Source organism: Squalius cephalus, assembly GCF_949319135.1.
Source record: "Squalius cephalus genome assembly, chromosome: 14".
Lineage (NCBI taxonomy): Eukaryota > Metazoa > Chordata > Actinopteri > Cypriniformes > Leuciscidae > Squalius > Squalius cephalus.
In genome coordinates this window covers 25,809,842-25,833,014 of record NC_137135.1, presented here as the reverse complement: position 1 = coordinate 25,833,014, position 23,173 = coordinate 25,809,842, and the positions used below count along the sequence as shown (strand labels likewise).

At 36.9% G+C, this 23,173-nt stretch overlaps 1 protein-coding gene across 1 annotated transcript in view; it reads right to left on the bottom strand.

The window, feature by feature from the left end:
* Positions 1-530: 530 nt before the first annotated feature.
* Positions 531-23,173, bottom strand: part of LOC307171257 (uncharacterized protein) — a 70,164-nt gene continuing 47,521 nt past the window's right edge. Inside the window, exon 3 of the mRNA XM_079892765.1 lies at positions 531-756. Coding sequence (XP_079748891.1) covers positions 590-756 — 167 coding nt within the window. The 3' untranslated portion in view covers positions 531-589. The remainder of the gene's footprint in view (positions 757-23,173) is intronic.

Sequence of the window (23,173 nt, the reverse complement as noted above, 5' to 3'; positions counted from 1 at the left end):
TTAAGAGCATAAAAAGGCATTGTTAGTCAAAAGGGAACACTGATGGAGACGTTGAGTTTAATTAACTTTCCATTGCATTTCATTTGTTGGATCTGTTGTAGGAGAGAGCCATGGCCTGACGCAGACGAGAGAGAGAGGAAGCTAGAGAACAGGCGTTACCCTCGGGGTGAAAGACAGTTCAGTTATAGTGATTGATTGATTGCACAAAGCTTCCAAGAGCAGGAGGGTACCGGACACCAGGAAAGCGAGGAAAAATGGCTAGAGTTGTGAGCGAGGAGAAAAAAGGGACAACTTCTCTTCATTTCAATAGAGAGAACTACTTATGTTGTCTAAGAAAATCGATTTGGAGAGGAATCGGCCCTTGTGAGGAAAACGGCAAGCCTTTTTTCCTCCCATTTTTTTCTCGAGTTGTCAATCTTGATGAAAGGTCTGCACCATCTTTGCTGAAACTCTGAGACAAGTGAGTTATTATACAACAATGGTATTAAAAACCACCCAACACACCCAACACACCAGTTTTTTTTTGCTATTCTTTCTGCCTATGTGTATGTGGGTTATTTTGCCAACACAAAGGTTCACAGATATGTCATTATACTGAATGACAGCTGTCAGAACTCGGCTGTTTGTCGAACTGGTGCCCGAGAGGGACAGAGCACAGCACAGGAGGAGAGAGAGGCTCTCTGAAGCCTTCTGGTCTGATACCAACGTCATCTCTTGATGCCACGTTCTCTCGGCACTTCTCTTCACGTCTCCCCTCTAGAAAATAAAAAAGAGCGGTTCAGATACTCTGGAGATGTCTATAAAAGTCACCTAGCATGAATGTGAGAATTACTGTGCACTTTGTAAGAACCTTGTTGACATTGATTTATTTTTTCACTGAGGCTACCTTGCATATTGTGATGTTTTCTAGTCATCTTAAAGGGTAAGTTCGGTATTTTACACTTAAAGCCCTGTTTACAGATCGTTTCTGATGAAATAGAATGGTTAAGATTAAAATTTGGACACATGCTGCTGTCCCGAGAATTTTAGGTTTCTTTCGCTTTCCCCAAAACCTCTAGAATGGGTGTATAGGTGCACTGGAACACTCCTTCCTAAAACGCATTAAACTTTCGTTTGCAAAGACGTGAAACTCACCAAGTGGTCAGGGGTGTTCACTGATATGCTCACACAAAAATCACTGCAAAAGATGCTTTCCAACAGGTGTTTTACCATTCGTTGTAAAACTGTGGATCTATTTTTCCAAACGTCTCACACCCGTAGATTCTTCTAGATTATTATTCAAGAGAGCTTGAATAATAGACACTCCAGCCCAGTTGGTGGCGATAATGCACCTTTGCCGAAATAAACCTAAAATTCTCGGGACAGCAGCATGTGTCCAAATTTTAATCTTAACCGTTCTATTTCATCAGAAACGATCTGTAAACAGGGCTTTAAGTGTAAAATACCGAACTTGTCCTTTAAAGGGACAGTTGATACATTCTTACATTCTTCAAAATAGGTTTCATACACAACATGAGGGTGAGGAAATGATTATAAAAATATTTACTTATCTGTGAACTGTCCCTTTCAAGCTGAAGTGTATGTATGTATGTATGCATGCATTTTTTTATGCATTGATAGATTTGATTGATTGATTGAGCCACTAGTATCACTAAACATAATTTTGAAAAAGATTAATGTTTCAAACAGGCTTCCCAAGCTAAATGGCCATTAGGCTGACAGGTCCAGTTATGGCATTTTGATTAAACATTAAATGGCCTCTTTTTTAATGAAACATATGCATAGATGAATTGTTCACAATGATATCTATACCATGCATTTCATGCTGACTTCAACTTTTTGTTGTTGCTTGTTCTGAATCTAGATAAAAAGAAAAAAAAAATGGTTCATTAAATTATACACTATACACATGCTCTCTGCGCTCATTCAGCACTCCGGGCTCCACCTATGGCACATCGTTTTCTTCCCTATTTCTGTTTCTGTCAGTGTTTCTCTTTCTCTCGCTCCCTCATTCACTCCCCTGTTAGAGGTAATTCTTACGTAATGGCCTAGGGTCGCCGTCTGAACGGTTATGTCTTTACACCTCATTCACTTTCATTGCCTCTGTTTCCCACTCGCACACTACCTCTTCATTTCTTGCCTGCTAACTCTCCACCACCAAATGAAGCAGTGGAAAGGAATGAATATATATATATATATATATATATATATATATATATATATATATATATATATATATATATATAAACACAACAACTCTGAAATGAAAATGAAAATGCTTTCATTCTATTCATTTGGTCTCAGGAGCCAGTCAATCGGAAAAGTGAACATACACTCATGGTGTATAGAAAGGTGTGATGATATAGTGGCCTGCCACTGAAGAGAAAGGCTCAGTGCACAGAATTATAAAGTGCAGCCTGCTGGAAAGGCTAACCATACAGCTATTTGAAAACCCCTTACAGCAATCTGTTTAAGAGCCATCTCCTTAATTGCCACTGAGCTTCAAGTGGACCAACGACTCAAAAACCCAACAAAATATGTCTGCCATTTTTTTGATTCCTCTGTGGTCTGCTGCAGTGGTGATGAGGGCATTGCTCAATATCACTTGTGATAATCTCATACGTACATCACTCAGACTCTTTGAGAGCAAGTTTGCTGGAAAGCATTGCATTATAATTTAGCACATTTATATACAAATATCTGAAGCACTTATCACAATTGACATTGTACAATATTTTATCAATAATCCCATGACAAAAAAAATCAATGTCTTTAGATTTTTTTGCATGCATTTTTTTCATTCAGATCGTTTTTTTGTGAATGCAAAATATCTCAATATGCCACAGTTCTGAATAACTACACATTAAGTAAAAATGTACAATATTTCATGTTGTGACTACGAAATTGATAGAATATATCACCTCACCCTGATTCCCATTTTTAATGTACATACATCCTATATCAAAATAATCATATAAAAAAACATCCATTTTATGTTGTTCTAGTAGCTAACAGGGACTATTGAGCAAACAATGAGCAAACAAAATGACATTTTCCAGTTTGGATACTGGCTTTTGGCATTTGTTGGATACACCTCTCTGTAAGTGTGGATTATGTAGCTATATATGGCATGTTGATCTTTAAAATGTGTATTGTTACGGCATCTCTAGATTTGAGAATATTGATCGCATTGCCAAAGTTATTTTAACAGCGTTTCTAACATCTAAACATATATTTAATATTTTTCATGCTATTTAAACATATGTATACCTTATAATGAACAGCTTAAACCAGCCTTAGTTGGTTAACTGGACTGCTAGCTTAGCCAAGATGATTATGCTGGGGTGCGTTTCCCGAAAGCATCGTTAGCCATCTACAGTGAGGAAAATAAGTATTTGAACACCCTGCTATTTTCTCCCACTTAGAAATCATGGAGGGATCTGAAATTGTCATCGTAGGTGCATGTCGACTGTGAGAGACATAATCTAAAAAAAAAAAAAATCCAGAAATCACAATGTATGATTTTTTAACTATTTATTTGTATGATACAGCTGCAAATAAGTATTTGAACACCTGAGAAAATCAATGTTAATATTTGGTACAGTAGCCTTTGTTTGCAATTACAGAGGTCAAACGTTTCCTGTAGTTTTTCACCAGGTTTGCACACACTGCAGGAGGGATTTTGGCCCACTCCTCCACACAGATCTTCTCTAGATCAGTCAGGTTTCTGGGCTGTCGCTGAGAAACACTGAGTTTGAGCTCCCTCCAAAGATTCTCTATTGGGTTTAGGTCTGGAGACTGGCTAGGCCACGCCAGAACCTTGATATGCTTCTTACAGAGCCACTCCTTGGTTATCCTGGCTGTGCTTCGGGTCATTGTCATGTTGGAAGACCCAGCCTCGACCCATCTTCAATGCTCTAACTGAGGGAAGGAGGTTGTTCCCCAAAATCTCGCAATACATGGCCCCGGTCATCCTCTCCTGAATACAGTGCAGTCGCCCTGTCCCATGTGCAGAAAAACACCCCCAAAGCATGATGCTACCACCCCCATGCTTCACAGTAGGGATGGTGTTCTTGGGATGGTACTCATCATTCTTCTTCCTCCAAACACATTTAGTGGAATTATGACCAAAAAGTTCTATTTTGGTCTCATCTGACCACATGACTTTCTCCCATGACTCCTCTGGATCATCCAAATGGTCATTGGCAAACTTAAGACAGGCCTTGACATGTGCTGGTTTAAGCAGGGGAACCTTCCGTGCCATGCATGATTTCAAACCATGACGTCTTAGTGTATTACCAACAGTAACCTTGGAAACGGTGGTCCCAGCTCCTCTCGTGTAGTTCTGGGCAGATTTCTCACCTTTCTTAGGATCATTGAGACCCCACGAGGTGAGATCTTGCATGGAGCCCCAGTCCGAGGGAGATTGACAGTCATGTTTAGCTTCTTCCATTTTCTAATGACTGCTCCAAAAGTGGACCTTTTTTCACCAAGCTGCTTGGCAATTTCCCCGTAGCCCTTTCCAGCCTTGTGGAGGTGTACAATTTTGTCTCTAGTGTCTTTGGACAGCTCTTGTCTTGGCCATGTTAGTAGTTGGATTCTTACTGATTGTATGGGGTGGGCAGGTGTCTTTATGCAGCTAACGACCTCAAACAGGTGCATCTAATTTAGGATAATAAATGGAGTGGAGGTGGACATTTTAAAGGCAGACTAACAGGTCTATGAGGGTCAGAATTCTATCTGATAGACAGGTGTTCAAATACTTATTTGCAGCTGTATCATACAAATAAATAGTTAAAAAATCATATATTGTGATTTCTGGATTTTTTTTTTTTAGATTATGTCTCTCACAGTGGACATGCACCTACGATGACAATTTCAGACCCCTCCATGATTTCCAAGTGGGAGAACTTGCAAAATAGCAGGGTGTTCAAATACTTATTTTCCTCACTGTATGTTCACAAGTTCTGTCGTTATCTCCATAGTTCAACGAGTCGGTGTTTCCCGAAACCATCGTTCCAACGCACATTCGCAAACAGCATTGCAAAGTTGTGTAGTTGGAACGACAGCTCTCGACCTGTGGTTAGAAGCATAGTTTCTAGATTGCATGACATGTGGACTTAATACATCCTTATCTTGAGCAAAATAAGCAAGAAGACATTCAGTACAACCTGTGTCTTTTATTTAGAATACATACAAATGTAATTTACGTCTTTGAGTTTGTCAAGAGATTTAAAGCACCGTTTTTGAAGAGTGCGCATGTGCGAACGTGCTCTACTAAGTAAGAACGAGCCAATGATTGAATCTTGAAATAAAGCGAAATAACTGAGAAAAATGAGAAATAGTCCTCAGATGCCATGTCTGTAATTTATAGCAAAACATCTAGTGTTACTTCGATCTCAAACAGATTCATTAAAATAAGTTATTACTCCACCATGTGCGTGACGTCATGAACCAACGTGGTTGAACTACCACTTTGCGACAATACGGTTTCGGGAAACAGTCGTGACTAGCTAGTTGATTTCTTCAACGATGCATCGTACTATGGTAGTTAAGCAGCGAGTTACATCGTTGTTCGGGAAACGCACCCCTGGTTGGTTTTTGAGGGTTTCGGCGTACTTTTCCGCTTGGCCAGGCTGCAAGACCAACTAGAAAAACAAATCACCCTAGACTAATTTAAGCTTTTTAAGCAGGATGTCTTTCTTTACTTCGAAATTAAACCTAGTACGCTACTACGAAGTGCTGAGCATTGGTTCAATCTACTGGAGAGCAATGCCTAACAAGGCTAGTCTTTAAAAATCAAAAGCTAATGAAACCTAAAAATTAAACTTAAAACAAGAGTGTTTCAAAGGAGACAAGCTGGATCTTGGAACAAAATGATTCCTCAACGGGAGTGTGTGTTTTTTTTTTTTCTTTTTTTCTGTGTGTGCAGTAATTTCTGAATATCAGAAGTAATATTTCACTCAGATCACAGATGGAGAAGGGCCATTGAGTCGTCTACATCACCACACAGAGCATTGTTAAGTTTAATCTTTTACAAATGTACACTTGTGATATAGCAAGCACAGCAGCGTTTGTTTTAAGTGGTGTTTCGGTGCGGTCATGCCGGCAACAGGTCATGCGTGGGTGATGCACAAGAGATTCATACTGCTGCTTTTATTCTATATCAGAAGAGCTCACTTATGCAACCTACTTATTGTCTGATAACGCACACACCTTCTACCTTACTGGGAAATGTACAAATGCAATCTGTCATATGAAACGAGCTGAAACCCCTTCACATCATATGCAAGTTTGGCTTTACTTCAAGCTTGAATTAAACCATAGAAATTTAATCTTGAAGGCAGACTAGCTTGTTTCCAATCATTCCCCATGTCTAAATGCTTTTCTTGTTAATCCATCTTTAGGTCATTCTGTGAAACACGTGCCCTTTCCAGTTTGATATAGAGATTTTTTTAAGTCCTTTTTTTGTGAGAGCTGTAATATTTCAACAGAACAATAATGTGCTGTAATGTCACTCAATTGCATTGTCTTGTCTCAAGCTAAATTAATGTTTTCATTATATGCTAGGATATAATTTTCAAGGTTGACTCTTTTATTTTAATTTCACATTTCATGCATTGTGCCCAAACTAGAGAAACAACTTTGCTACCGTGATTTTTAGAAAATGCTGCTTTTTATACAAATATCCGCTTTTAATTTGTCAGTTGTTTGTATCATAGTAGCAAGGTCGACAATTTAAGTAAATACTAGTTAAAGAGTTCTCATCTTGAAATAATGAAATATCACACAATGTCAAAATAAAAAGAAGCAAGCCGATAAAAACATCTTCATACATTTATTTTTCCCCAAAGCATGTGCTAAAATGGTGTCCAGTCAGAGTTTTGGGGGGGTCTAAATTAGTGTGGCATTTAGAACATGGCTAAGATGTGGTTTGCCTATACCTCACCAGTCCGTTCTCGTTGACCGCACCTATCAGAAATGTTTTTTTTTTTTTTTTTTTTGTACTCTGAACTGTAAGACTTCTGCTGTTTTTCTGCTGTTGTTGTTTCTAAATTACAGTTGAGAATTGATAATATAGCTGATTGTTAAGTTGTATATTATAGTAAACAACATTCTCAAGGTGCAGTGTGAAAACAGATGTGCTGGTTTTCTTTCTTTTCCTTATGTTTTCTTCCCCCTCATTTTCAAACAGGAAATTAGGACAAAAATGTACAGTGCAAGATGGACAGTCAATGTTTTTGGTCCACTTTTCCGGAGAAAATATGGTAATGAAATTAAAAAAAGTTAACCTGTTAAGCTTCACCAGTGCGTCGGCGCACTGAAGCGTTTTTTATTTATTTAATTCAAAATTACTATCAGATTTAATGTTATACCTTGACAAACTATACATCATTAAAAAGATATAAGACTCAAGTTTCAGTATTTGACCACTATTGTATTCTGAGAAACTCATAGTGACAGTTATGTCTTAATTTGTGTCAGGAGTTATGAAATGAAAAAATGAGTCGATACCTTTAATATGAATTATGCGCGTCAGCCGCTCCCATTCATAAAAAACTCCCGTGCTGTCGTCATGACAGCGATACACAAAACAACGTCCCTCAGGGCTTTAGCTCAAAAATGTGCAGATTTGGAGAAATATTGATAGATTCTTTTAGATTTACATCATATTTCTATAGACAGGAATAATATTTATTGAATTTATACCCAAATGCGTCAATGTAATCTTTATGAGCGTTTGGTATTCTAATTCACAGTGTTTTCAATTCATACCAATAGCCTGAGGGCGCTATATGCACAGTAATATAGTCCATATATGAAACATGAAGAAGAGCCATGATCATGTGACATTCCAGGAAGCCTCGAACACACACAAAGCTACAGAGTTCGCGCTGTAAAATGCAGATACAGATGTTTTGAAGACAATAAACATGATTGCAATGATATCTGATTTGCCTGTGTTCTTCAAGCCATGCCAGGTATTTTCATAATAAAAGATTATATTTATAATGTAATGCTAATCTATATAGACTTCATCATTGTGCATAATACTATCAAATAATATATTTTCTGTCTGATTTTTTTTATCTGAAGCTAAATTAGATCACAGAAGATTATTTAAAACATTCGGCTTGAGTTATAAAGTACGTTTTGAGCATAAACATGGTTTTAATCTCATATATTGTCGTGTATTGATGGTGTGCTAAGCTAACATGCTAGCTAGCCCTCACATGACATGGTCTTGAAAAACATTTAACTAAATACAGAGTTTTGGGCTTATTATCTTCAGATTTTAAACATAAAATGTTTAGACATGTGGCTTTAGCTGTAGTGCATTTCTAGATTGCTCCAGTGCCAACTTCAATTTTATTTTCATGAGGATGTTTCATAAAAAATAATTTCTAATAACTTTACAAAACTTTGAAGCTATTTATAACAATTTTTGTCATTACGACAATAATTAATTCTACATTTACAATAAACTGCCAGGTGTCAGCTTTCAAACGAGATCATACTTGTGCTTTTAGTACAAAGGGTTCATGAACTGTATCTGTTTAAGTTTGGGTATGTCATTTCTGGGGATTTTTCAAAAGTGGCGTTGCAGCTTAACAGGTTAAACTAATAATCTGCTAAATTATAGTTTTGTCTGCTTTTAGGAGTACACTAGAAGGACACGGACTAAGTCAAAAAGCTCAAATTTTGATGTCCTGGGTTCTTCATGTTTTATTTTTAAATTACTGTTGTTCAGTATGTTTTGGTCCTTGTTTCCTATCATAAGTGCTTAATTGCCTGTGTACATGCTTTGACACACAATAATCCAAGCTTGATTAGAGCTCTGTTGGCACAGGATCTGTGGCATGGCATGGTGAACTTCCACCCAGTAGTGTGTTATCTGTGCCAAGCAGGGCACTGCCATGCCAATCTAGGACAGTGTCAGGCATGGAGCGAAGCCAAAGGAAGCCGTGAAAGGCAGGCATGCTTGTCCGCTGCCCACTGCTTTGCCAAGGTCAAGCATGTTTGGCAGTAGTTCTGATCTCCAGTCTCCGGAGATAAAATGCCCAGACTGGAAGAAAAAAAAATGTGCCAGATAAGGTCAGATATGAAACATGATCAAATGGGTGAGTTAGCGCAGTGACCCAGTTGGATGTGGACAGGAAGTACATATTTTGCCCCTAAAAAGTGTAATATCAAACTGTTGGCTAGTTCGCACTGCCCCAATAAACCAAAGTCTAACGGTGGTTGGGTTTTGTTGGATCAGTGGTTCTGTAATTCAAAGATACCTGTGCATATGTTGTTAAAAAAGAAGTATGCCATGTGTGGTTTATTGGTTAGGGGTAAATCTGAGTAATCCAAGTCGGCCACCTGTGGATTTTCCACTGCGACAGCGGCAGAAGCAAATCAACCGACACATTTATCCTAACAAGGTTGCTACGCTACTTGTGCTTAAACCTGCCTCAAAACAGGTCATTATTCAGCACTGTATCAGCACTGCTGACAAGGTGCATGTGTAGTTAGGAAGAGGACTTGACTATGATTGCCCATTGCTTTGTCTGATAATTTGTCTCACATGGTTATTTGATCATTTAAAAGTGACTTTCTTAATATTTTCAAGCTTTCGTCTACGAGCTCGCACGCACTCGAGTAGACATGAAAAGAGTTACCAAATTAGCTCATCTCCTGGTACAAGTGAACGTCTCCCTGTTGTAGTTTTTGTTTCATGTCTAGGATCAAAGAGACTTGACGTTTCAGAGGAGGTTTGCATGTGAATGACACGGCCTGTTATCTCGAGCCAAAAACAAACTGATTTTCATCTCGTTTCATTAGGCAGCAACAGACACTGAGAGAATCATCAGCATGCTGCTCGCAGACTAAGGCACTGCCCCCACATGTTACATGAAACGATTGGATTAATTTATGGTTGTCAGATGTCAAAGCAAATCTCACTTACAGGCGAACTTCTGATTTTCTATTGTTTTTTGTTAATGATTGTTAGTATAGATCTAAACTAGGAGTCTGATTTTGGTCTTATGGAAGCCCGAGTAAATAAATTGATTATTGGATTATTGAAGAAACGTGTCTATGATGACATTTCTGTAAAATTATTTTACATTTCAGATCAATTTCACGAAACATTCGAAGTGAAATGTCCAGTGAGTGAAGCTAAAAGTGTGTTCAGTTTTATATGAAACAGATGAATGAATCTGGCAATGTTTTATTACATTGGTTGTTGTAATTACATTGGTTATCTATCGTGGCAGTTCGGAAATGAAATGTCCAGTTGTGACACTAAATGTTTAACTGAATTTTAATAGCATAGCATACCAACAACACTAAACTATAACCTAAACCTTACAGATAGTGTAAGAAAAAACAAATGTGAGATAAAAATGCATTTTGCTGTATCAACAATACACTCTCAGAAAAACAAAATAAGGTACAAAAGCTGTCACTGGGGTACCCTTTTCAAAAGGTACACTTTTGTTCCTTTTAGGTACTATATGTACACTTTCGGTACTAATATGTACCTTTAAGGTACCAAAATACACCCTTTAGATACAAATTGTACCACCCCAGTGACAGCTGTGTAGGTACGTTTTTGGAGTTTTGCAAAAATGTAGGTAGAGGCACATTGCTTTTCTTTTTTCCCCCAATGAGCATGTTGGGGGGAAAAGTAATTATAATTGTAAGAAAAAATAAAATATAAATAAATAAATATAATTGCAATTTGGAACATTCAAAAACACATTGTGAGATTTAAAGTTGCAATTGTAAACAATTAAATTGAAATGAGGAAACAAAAGTCATTTTTAGATATGAAGTCAGAATTGAATTCAGGTAAATTGGGACACTTTTTGCCATTGAGATGACTGAGGAAAAATGTCCCAATTGCTCTGAATTCAATTTAGTTTCTGACTAGTTTCCAGTTAAACAGGGACCAAGAATGCTAAATAGAAATAGAAAAAAATGCAAGTAACCATGTAATTGTTATAATTGCATAGGATAGCAAAATATGCTTTTTAAACTTTTTCCCATATCCTTTGTTGTTGACATTAAAGATTGTTTATAACTCAAACTGTATACTATGTTGTCGTAAATTCATGTCTCTTAATAGAATTGAGCCAAATCAGACAGATGCCAGCATGGCATGCTCTCATTCTTGAAAATCATGGACAAGGGTAAACATGATTTGTGCCAACTACAAGTGTTTTGTGCAGTGAATTATTGACTGCTGAGAGTGTGAAACCTGAAATTGGAGAGATATTGTTGAGCCAATGCAGTTCATGGTGATATTAATGCATTTCATTGTTTGGTTTTTGAACATGTTGGTGCTATGTTGGGTCGCCACTAGATGTCCAATGTAAAATTTATTTCCAGAAAAACAACCAGTGTCTCAATGTTAAATTGACAGCAGATACATCTATTATGAAACCAATAAATAAGTTAGTTTAGGAAAAGGCTAAATAGGCATTTTTTGGGGCTTTCCATTTGGGGTTTACAGGAAAGGAAATGTATTTATGTAGCTCAAGGAAATATTGACATTCAGTCATATCATCTATTTAAAATGCTTCAAAAGGTAGATTGAGTAATTATTAATCAAAAAGGAACATAACGTAATATAGTAAAATCAGAAGAAGACTCTTCCAGGTGTTTCTCTCAGGGCTGACGTGAGGAGACATTTAAAGATGGATGAGAGGCATTCATGTCTGTCAAAGAGGCTGTGAGTTATTAGAGCATGCCCGCCCGGTGGCCATCTCAGTTCATGCACACCTGAGTTTGAGTGCCAAGGGCCACCTGGGGAACAGGTGCAACTAAACTTGCATCTCGCACCTGAATAAGCACGCCCTATGCGTACGTGTGTGTATACACAATCATTAACGTATAAAGCAAATTGTCCCAATTGTGTAACAGTGCATGTTAAAGCATTGATATTATTTTGTGAAGAATATTTCCTGCAGTTTCATTTGAAGTATTCAAAAGTGCTTCATTAGCATTAAAAGGCTTCATTAGCATCCAACCTGATTGACTTTTTCTTTTGTAAGATATAAAAAAAAAAGTCAATAGAGTTCAGTGTTGTTTTGGACCCCATTGAATTTTAAAATATACAAGTAACTAACTGGCAGATTTTAAATTACCCCTAACATTTCTGTTTAACTCTGTTGCTGTAGTTCAGCTGGTAGCTGACATGGTGCTAGCAAGACTAAGGTCACAATTTCCAGGCTCGATTCCCATACATAGAACACAAAAACGTGCCAGATGAATGAATACAATTACAATTGTCTATTTTCTACAAACACAGAGCTCTGAAAAAGCCCAATTGTTGAGATATTTCTGTCTGTGTGTGTCTGGATCAAGCTGCATGTTCAAGAGAGTGTGTGCTTCCTTGAAGCCTTTCTAATGACCCTCTTGTCCTCTGAATGTGGGTCCTCATTACTGGCGAGGCATCCATGAATATGCTTGTAATGGCCTGGCAGCTCTCATCAGGCTAGAATAATGACTGAAGAGTCTCTCGTTTCTTCTTTTGTGCTTTTCTTTCTCTAATGTCCTAAGAGATCAGTGGTCCTCTCCAAGCCTAAATATATCAGGCAGATCAAGGACAAAAACATCTATACTAATGGAGGAGGTAATTGGCACTCAGGCACACAACAGAGGAGGACTCAATTCAAAGAGCTGCTGAACATTGTTAAGTTTTGTCAGCTTAACACGTAAATTGATAATTGATTCATTAAGTACATAAAAACCACCGACAAAGCCATAATTGATATCTGTAGAGATGTTTCTAAATGCATACAATTGAGCACAAGCAATGATTTAGCAGGTACTTTGTGTTCACATACAGTACAGTGAGATTTGATATTTTCCTCCCATATAAACCTGAAGACAAAGTTTAAAGTTTGATTTTTTGATTATTATATGTGATAATGATTATGTGACATAATTATATAGCAAATAAAATTATTACAATATTAACCTAAAATAATTGTAGAATCTGAAATACAACATTGTAATGGAAAAACATACCTGTGGCAACATTTTTGCAAAATGCTAAATATGTTGCTTTCACGCACGTTTCGCAACAGTTTCAAAGTGAAATGTCCTGTGAGTGGCACTAAAAGCAGGTTTAGTTTTTTTTTCGGAACAGATGAACGTGAATATGCCAACATTTTATTATTGGAGTTTGTACATATCACCACAGTTCTGAATTGAAATGTCCTAAATGCTTTATCCCGTTTTAAAATAATGCACACCTTTACTAAACCTACCCGATAGTGTTGACAAAAGCAAATGTGACTTAAAAACACAATTGTAACCATGCCAATATTAACTTGTTTTTGTGCTCTTTTATCGTGACTTGTCTTTCATGGAATTCGAACCTGAGCTCTCCGCATCAAGTACAATTCTGTACCAGCTGAGCTACCGAGCAAGCTAGGTAGTATAACCGAACATATGGAGCTGGTGATGAAAAATCCAAAATTTATTCATTTACAAATCATGCACTATGGTAAAAAGTGTTTTGAGGTCATAACATAATTGTGCAAAGAGCCACGTGAAAATAAGTCTTTATTAATCCATGATCTGCCCCTGTACTCATAATTGTTAGTGAAAACTAATAAAAGTGTGTGCTGTTTTACTGCCTCTAGTGTTCATTTCTGTTGGAAACTGAAGTGATATGTACACATTGGCAGGCTACGCATTTTGCGTTTTGAAAAAATTTTGCCACACGTAAGTTTTTTTCATTGAGCCTGTGTTGAATAATGATTCAGAATGCTGCAGCTCGTCTTGTCTTCAACGAGCCCAAAAGGGCCCACGTCACTCCTCTGTTCGCTGCTCGCATCAAGTTCAAGGCATTGACGCTTGCTTACAGATCTATCACAGGCTCAGCTCCCTCCTACTTTCACTCACTCCTACGAGTCTACATCCCTACCAGAAGCCTACGATCGGTCAACGAGCGACATCCCGTGGTTCCATCACAGAGACCCCCAAAATCACTTTCCAGAACATTCTCATTCACAGTTCCAAGCTGGTGGAATGTTCTCCTCACCCTCATCCGGAATGCAGAATCCCTGGCAACATTCAAAAGACAACTGAAAACCCTTCTCTTCTGTCAGCACTTAACATAATAATAATTTTAAAAAAGTAAATAAAATAAAAAAAAATTAAAAACTTTCCTTTTCCTTTATATCCTCGCTTATCGGGCTTATGCTACTCTGAACAATGCCTGAATTTCGTATTTTGAGCACTTCTTGCGTTGTTTTTTGCCTCTTCACGATGACTCGCTTAATTTAGTCCTAATTTGTAAGTCGCTTTGGACAAAAGCGTCTGCTAAATGACTAAATGTAAATGTAATTTATGATGCAAAATAAAGAAGAAACCATTCAGACTCAGCACAGATTTTTTTTTTTTTTTCATTTGTGATAAATTATTCAATTACAAAATGGCAAAACTAAAGCATTTTCACTAATGATCTTTTGGACCCCTGCATATACTGTATGCATACTGTACATAATCACAATTGATAATGGTTTTGCTACTGTATCACTGTACTGTATGTAGGGAATTATGGGACACTGACCTGCTTATAAAAGTTGTAAGATTGGGGTGCTGAAAATCATATTAAGTGATATGACAGTAAGACGGATGCTGTCAGGGTGGGAGATGACTGAACTGTCAGTGTCACCCACTGATTTACTTACAATCCATATAGGCTTTCACTATTTCTTATGCTGTGTTGTCTCTCTTTCACTCCATTTCACCTTTCTTTTTTATTCTACCTGTACAGAATGTAAGTTGGGTTCAAAAGACAAGCAGTGACAGCCAAATAATCTATTCTTGCTGAATAAAGGTTCGCTGTTCAGTGGTGAACATATGAAACACACAATCAAAAAGTGATAACAGGAATTGTGTGGTAAGAAGGACCCTTACAAAAATATTTCTAAATATGGACCCTACAGAGACTTCTTCTCTATTGATTATTGTGCTCAGAGAAGTGTAGTCCTCTTGAAGTGGATGAAAAGAAAACTGATGGACAATATGCAAGAGTTTGGTTATGGGAAATGAGATCATGGATATTTCCAACCATCGCACTGCATCTCGCTTTTTAGCGGGCTTGTGCATAAGCGCCTCACTTTTTAGTCGTGGTCGTGTCAAGTTGAAACAGTGTGTTTATTTTGGTCCCACTTTATATTAAGTGGCTTTAAGTACTATGTACTTACATCAAAAAATAAGTACAATGTACTTATTGTGTTCATGTTGTATTGTAAAACACTTTTGCTGCTATTGAGGTGTGATACGGGTAAGGTTAGGGACAGGTGTGGTGGATTGGGTAGGTTTAAGGTGTAAGGGAAGGGTCAACTGTGTAATTACAAATGTAATTACATAAATTAATTACAGCTGTAATTACATGCAGGAATTTTTAAAATGTAAGTACAATGTAAAAACATGTAGTTACACAATAAGTACATTGTATCAAATTATTAATTTCAATGTAAGTACATAGTACTTAAAGCCACTTAATATAAAGTGGGACCTTTATTTTTATTTGAGCTTTTTTTTATTGTTATAAATGTGCTAAATGGACATCTTTGGTCATTGTGTCTCGTGAGCAAGCAGTTTCAACTTAAAAATTGAGTAAAAAATATGTTAAGTGCAATAATGCCTTTTTTTTTGTAAATGCCAATTTTAGGGGTCGTTCACACAGAACAGATTTTTGCATTTCTCGGGACTTCATTTAACATGCACTATATGGATGTCTTTGACCATTGCACATGCATCTTGCATCTTTTGCACCATCTCGCTCATGACTAGACATTCTAAATTTAAGTCTTAAGACTTTTTTTTTTCAATTCCACTGCTCACGTCTCACGATTTTCAATGCAAAAACGTTCTGTGTGAATGGTCCCTTTCAGTGTAAATCCTTGCCATCATTGGGTCAACGTCTTAACAACGTTCATGCTTAAATTCCATTTGACAGGTGTCCAGTTACGATTTATTGATGCAATTCTGATGTGAAGGAGTCTATTTAAAGTAATATTCTTTGTTTTCAGTTCAGCAGTTTGTCACTGAATACACAATAGCTTTGTGGGAACCTAGACATAAAATCATTTGAGTAGATGTTACAGAAATGTCAGTTCCGACGCACTGTATTCGTGATGCATCGGTAAGTCAGCTGTGCGGCTACTGGCTAGAGACTGAATCACGAACGTCCCTAATGAATCACTCTATTCAAACAGCACATACAGTGAAATAACTGTTTAAATGAATCAGCTCAGTTGAGTCAGGTCATTAAGTGAATCAGAGTGAGTCTCTTTTGATGTCTCAGTTTATTGAGTTCAGGAAAATCATGAACAGTCTGGTTAGAAATGGCATTTTAATTTATTTCTTTTTGTAATCATATCTATCTATCTATCTATCTATCTATCTATCTATCTATCTGGATGATCTCCAATTAAATCAAGAAAAAGAAAGCAATTTACATTAGATAAATTACATATTTGTTGAAAACCCTGTTTGTGTATTTGAGTGCAGTGTTACCAACTAGTACTAGTATAAATAAAGAAATGGAGATAAAAGAAGCAATTTTAGGAAGAAAAAAGGACAGGAAGAAGAGGAAGAGAGCAAAATATATTTAGAAGCTGTGTGCTCTGAATGGTGAGTGCTGGCATGTCTCAGAATGTGATTTATTGTCTGAAAGATAATTCAGCAACATTCAACACTCACTCAAGGCCATAATACCCTGCATCCCAGAGGGGGCCCGGTTCTGGACACACACAAACACACATAAGCACACACACCATTGATGTCCAGGTGGCTCAGGCTTGATTACTGGCTAATTTATGGTCAGGCCCCTGTCAGCCCCTGGCTCCCAGCACACAACTGGTACTGACACTTGTATGGAATAAAACCCTACAGCTGCCTTAGTCTATTCTCTCTCATTCTCTCTCTCTCTCTCTCTCTCTCTCTCTCTCTCTCTCTCTCTCTCTCTCTCTCTCTCTCTCTCTCTCTCTCTCTCTCGCTCTCTCTCTCGCTCTCTCTCTCGCTCTCTCTCTCGCTCTCTCTGAGCAGAATTAGTGCAAAAGCAGGAAAGCCGAGGCCTTGGAGCCACACATCAACTCCAATTAAACTTCAGAACAACACGGGGAAAGTCAGAGAGAGACGTTGCTGCAGTTTACACCATATTTACAGCAAAAACGAATAACACAGTTATTTAAAGACACTTCCATGTGGGATCCAGCTGTGAATGTTGGATAGATTACGGTTTGGTGAACACTTGCCAGACCCTTTCAGAGTGAATTGGTTTTATGAGCATATAAGAAGATTGTCCTTTAATAACCCCATCTATAACTTTTTCTATTCTCATTCTGTCCAACTTTTTTTCCTCTTTTATCTTCCACTCCTCTATCCTCTGCAGTGTGCTAACCAATCCCGTTAGTCAGGTCACATTGGCATAAAGCGATTTGAAATGTTTCATATTAGAATGCATTGACTGAGCCGTAGAGTTCTGAGTGCTTCCAGTAGACAGTATTCATCTCATCGATATTGATGTGAACAAGATTTCCCTCAGTGCCGAGGTCCCCACTCGCACCTTTTCACATTAAAGAATATTTACAGTTTTTTCAGACTTTAAATGCTTTCTCAAATACCTCACGCCCAGATGAAATAGCATATTGAATCGCATTTCTGGCCATTTCTGGCACTTGATGGCTTCACCACTCTGAATGTGTCACTGACACCTGCCTATGTACCCAGACTAACATAATTAGTGCTCTTTCTCTGCCTCTGTGAAATTTTATCATGGCACAAAGCATGCAAATTACATTCTAGGACTCTTTCAGTGACTCTAGTTACTGCACTAATGACATAACCGGCTGTAAAAAAAGCAGCTTTAAAAAGCAGGTGAATCAAATGATCCAGACATTTCACAAGATTAGAAGAAAGGTAATCACGAGAGGGTTATTTAGAAGAAAAGTGGAGCCGAGTAACAGCTATGAGCACCTTTTACCTCCAGTCCAATAACTCAGTGCGTCTTTGGCCAAAAGACTGAAACACCCTGAAGAAAGAGTACAGGAAAAGAGACGAAAAAAGCTCCTGTAAGGGCAGCTCGACTATGACTTAGTAGACATGTCTTGACCTTGACCGTGTGGACAAAACTCGAGCTGAGTGCTGCTAATGAAGTGTCAGGACTCATAAGACCTTATGAAAAACTAGGCCATGGTGTGAGAAAAGGGGGGAAACAGGAATGTTCTCTTGTTTCAAGCGCACTTCAAGGTGAATCAATGTACTCTCATTGTGAGGATGGTTTTAAAACATTTTGTGTGACCTCTCCTTTTCCTGTTTCAATCTCTTTTTCTAATTATATGTCTTTAACACACATACATACAGAAGGGCACATGCAGTGCATTGTTTAATAAAAAAAGTAATGTTAATAGACAAAAGAAAAAACCACATATACTGTTCCTTTTGGTGTAAATTTACGATAGGCCTATACAGCGGAAAGGAATATATTAAATTTAACAGGAAAATACAAGCAATTTTACTGAAAAGTACAGCAGAAATTGTTTTTGTAAAGGTAAAAATTATGAATTATCTTCTACTTGTTTCCAACTGTTTTATTTCATAAGATGCAAACAAATGATTGTAATGCTTTATTTTAGTCTGTTTAAAAGTTTATGGTCTGTAAGCTTCTTTTTGCCCGTTTATTGGTCCAAATGGGGGTTTCCGCAAAGACGGGTGAAAGTTACTTACTGTCTTTCCTTTTATGCAACACAACAAGATTAAATGAAAAAAATGAAATCATATGCATTACCTCATCATTTCATCTGACTCCTCTTTCCCATGAAAGGTTTTAATGATATCTGAGCATTATTAAAAGTGAGCGAATGTTTGATTATTCTTTTTAACTCTTCAAGTATATTTTACCCATTCCAGATTAGGAAACTATGTCACTCAGAGGTCCTCACGTCTTCTGTTGCAATGTGATCTCATGAGAATACGTTTGTATTTTTATGTAAAGTGTAGTTCTACCATACGTACATTTATTTACGTTTTATACACACAGAAACGTATAATACTGACGTATTTACAGCACTAAAACGTATAATATTTACGTATTGACAGCACAAAAATGTAATTTATTTACGTATAAACAACTTTACCTACGTACAAATTAGTACGTATTCCTTAACTTATGCATATTAAAATCGTGGCATTAATGTTTTGACTCTATTGCATTCAATTGTCTTATCAATTAAATTTTCAGTCGCATTTATTTATACAGTTTAACGTTAACATTAACGTTACTCATATAATAACGTTACTCATAAATAATAACATTTCGCTCTGTTCGTGCCTTCTGCTGCAAACTCGTTTCGGAGGATTTAGCCTACATGGTGTTAAACAAGAATACACTTTAAAACCTTAAAAATACCTTCTTTAGGCTATTTACCGTGAGACACAAAAGGCGTTTTCTCCTATAGACCCATAATACACTAAAACACAACATAAATTCACAAAAGACATCAATTTTATTAGCTTGATGTAATCCAAATCTTTAGAATCCATACGTTTGCAAGAAACAGATCCAAATCCAGTGATCTTCATCTCCATTCTCAGCAGAGACCGTAAACATCAAATCCCGCGCTCGTAGTGAATTCAAATTCAAAAATTGAGCCCGAAGCGTTACGACATGTTTTACGGCAGTGATATCAAACGCTCATTGGCTCTCGCATATTTCGTCACAGATTGCGACATGCCGTGTTTAAGTTGGTGTGCTACATTTGAAATGGAGAAGCGCGCGCGCCTTCACAGAGCGACCAGCGAACCGAAAGCGGATTAACATTTTCATGGATTAATAATTTAAATTCTGCTCTGTAACGTTACCTCATACAAAACTATTATATACTGCCAGAGAGGACTGCGACACATCATCATGTGAACGACTTTTGGTACCGGTTTTGACATTTTCTCAAAAATAAATTATTGTGATTATACGTGTCTGTCTGTTGTTTTTCTTTATAATTGTAACATTAGCCTAACGTTATAGTTTTAAGAAATTGTTAGGTTTAGGGGTAGGATTAGTGGCTCAAACTATATTTTAATGCTATATTGTTAATAAAACTGCCATTTCCCTACATAGGTCCATTACGTTTTAGCCTATCCTTTTAATAATATTGTCTATAAAATGGGTATGTTTAGGTTTGGGAGTAGGGTTAAGGGATCACCTTACATTTATAATCTATAAAATGGTAAAAGGGAAATTACACAGATATCTTTATGATATGAAATATTCGTAAATGGTTTAAGTTTTTTAGCTGAAAAAACATAATAATGGTACGTTTAAACGTTGCAGATACGTCCATATTATACGTTTCAGCATAATAAAAACGTACAAATAAGTACGTTTTCTATCTTTAAAAATTACGTATTAATACCTACGTATTAACAATGAGACCAGGCTGTCTGTTTAATGCGGGTCTCACGTTCACAAGATCATCAGTTTTGGTCACCAAACAGAGGTAATTGCTATATACCTAAGATTGGTCACATTCACGTTTACACAATCAAAGACACTTTGGTATAGCCCCCATGGAATTGCATACACTTGAATTTAACTTAACGTTTACTTCAGGCAGAGGTATGGCCACTACTACAGATAAGTCAACCAACTTTACTTCTCTTATAATAGCTTTGGATTGGCCATGCCGTGATTTCCCACGTACACTGATCTAAAGTAACATTACATTAAAAAAAGGTAAGACACACCCAGATTTAGGTTGGTCAAGCAGCATTTTTGCTGTCCTAAACGGAAATTCACTTCTTGTCTTGCAAACCAAGTACACTTGAATCAGTGCCAAATATTAGTCGTCACTAATCTGACGCAAAACTTGCGGTAGCATACAAATCCATTTAATCTACTTGGGAAAACAATTTCAGAGTCAGTCAGAATAAAATCAAATGTAACAATTTATTATGTCAGGTAAATGTATCGTGCCAATTTCATAATCAGTTCAAAGATAATAAATACAAAACATCAAATGCTCTGGAATATAGAGAGAAGATGCAAACCTGACATTATAAAATACATGATGCTGAGAGTCTTTACCACTCAGCATCACAGGCTAATTTGAGCTACAAATCGCCCTGAGTCTCTTTTTGCATTTCTTTATATAGAAACTTCTTTCACATGGAAACATTTGCTAACAATGGGTTAGCAATACCTCTGTTGTTGTAGTGAATTTTTAGTACAAAAGTAAAAAACAATGACAACTAGGGCTGGGCGGTATGACGGTATATATCGTTAGCACGGTAGAAAATGTCAACCGTAACAGATTTTTTTATTCCGTGATACCGCGACATGTAAATAAGTGGGCGTGGTTAACTCGCATGCATGAGCCACTGAGATTTGTCAAAGAAACATGGAGAAAGCAGATCGAGAGGATCCACAAAGGAATTATGTTTTCTAAAGGGTTGTTGTTAACGTGATATTTTCGAGTAGAATGGCGCAGCAGTGAACTAGAGCAGTGCAGCACCCATATGCTACAGTTTAGAGGAGTGCACGATCGTAACGGGGAAAGCATAAAGCTTACTTGACAACAACAGTTCATATGTCAATATCGTAACGAATAGAAAGAACCTTAAATAATGTATAGTTATCTGCATCTTTCTGTCTCTTTATGTATAGTTACTTTTTAAACACGAAACTCGCATTCAGTACGCGAGCGGTTGCCGTGGTAATGAACAACCTGCTTGTTAAAGCAAATGTATAATCCTGTATCTGAGGCAAAATTACTAAATATGCAACGCAAGTTATATATTTCTAACTCCAAACAATTGGCCACTGAAACAGCTGATAAAATCTTGCTTCGATTCAATGCGTGATTACAACTTGTCACTCAAATTAACCGATCGCATTTTACTGATGCAAAAGGCGCGCGTGCACACGCACTGAGGGAGCAGGGTGTGTAGGGTTGCCAGATATCGCAAACATAACAAAACAAGCTCATTTATTATGAATAGAATAGTTCAATATAAAATATTCAGATATTATAAACTGACTGATGAAGTAAAGCAATAACATGAGATTGAAAAATTATTCAGAAACACTTTATTTAAAGTTGAATTGCTATGAGTTGTATTTATCAACCAGTTGGGGGCAGTTCATCTAAAAGTTGATGAGAGTGTTTTGTTTAATATATATTTAGCTATAAAAAATAGTTTACTAAAGAAATAATTTACCACATAAAAGAAAAAGAAAATTCAAACAAAGTGAAGTACTTTTCATTTCTAAAGTATTTGGGTTTATTTATTATACAAAGCCCTTTTTGTCGATTTTTTGAGAATAACTACACATATAAATAACTATATCGTGAAATATATCATTACCGTGAAATAAAATTTGTCATACCGTGAAACAGAATTTTGGTCATACCGCCCACCCCTAACGACAACAAAGTCGTGAATGATTTGTTTGTGAAAAAAAATATTTTTTTGATTTCATGCACAAATGTCTGCGTCTCACTTGGTAAATAAGAACCAGAGATTTTTTTACTGAAATTTTGCTTTGAAAACATTAATAATTTTACAGACCCTTTACCAAAACATTTAAGTGGCAGTATGTATTAGATTTAAGTCATATTTCATGTCATATAGTTATATAGTGTTACCCTGGTGGTGTTAGTAAACAGTCAAAAAACTACATCCCATAATGCCTCACATGCCATCACTGTATTTTAACCACAGATACTGGGTTTTTACTATACATTAAATTCAAATTAAATTAAATTCATGCCTCAGTGTATGTGGAATTCAAGCTAGGTATGCTGTTTCATTGGCATTCTAAAACAGCAGTCAGTCTCTAAAATTGAGGGAAATTATAAAGATAAAGATAGAGAGAGGGGGGGGGGGGGGGGAAGTAAACTCATTTGCATGCAAGTACACATAAAATAAAATTTTCAGCTAAAAGCCTTGTTTGTCATGCATTCTCATTTGCATTGCTTTTAAATATTCATGAATGTATTTGCATGAACTAGGACAGTGTCTGTGCACGAAACGTCACCCTGCGTTCCAAAGATGTTTTAGTTTGACATTCTACTCAGTGCTATAAGGGACACTAATGTGCTCTCCCAGCATCACACACACTTAGATTTACAAATGCAAGCATGTAGCAGTGCATACT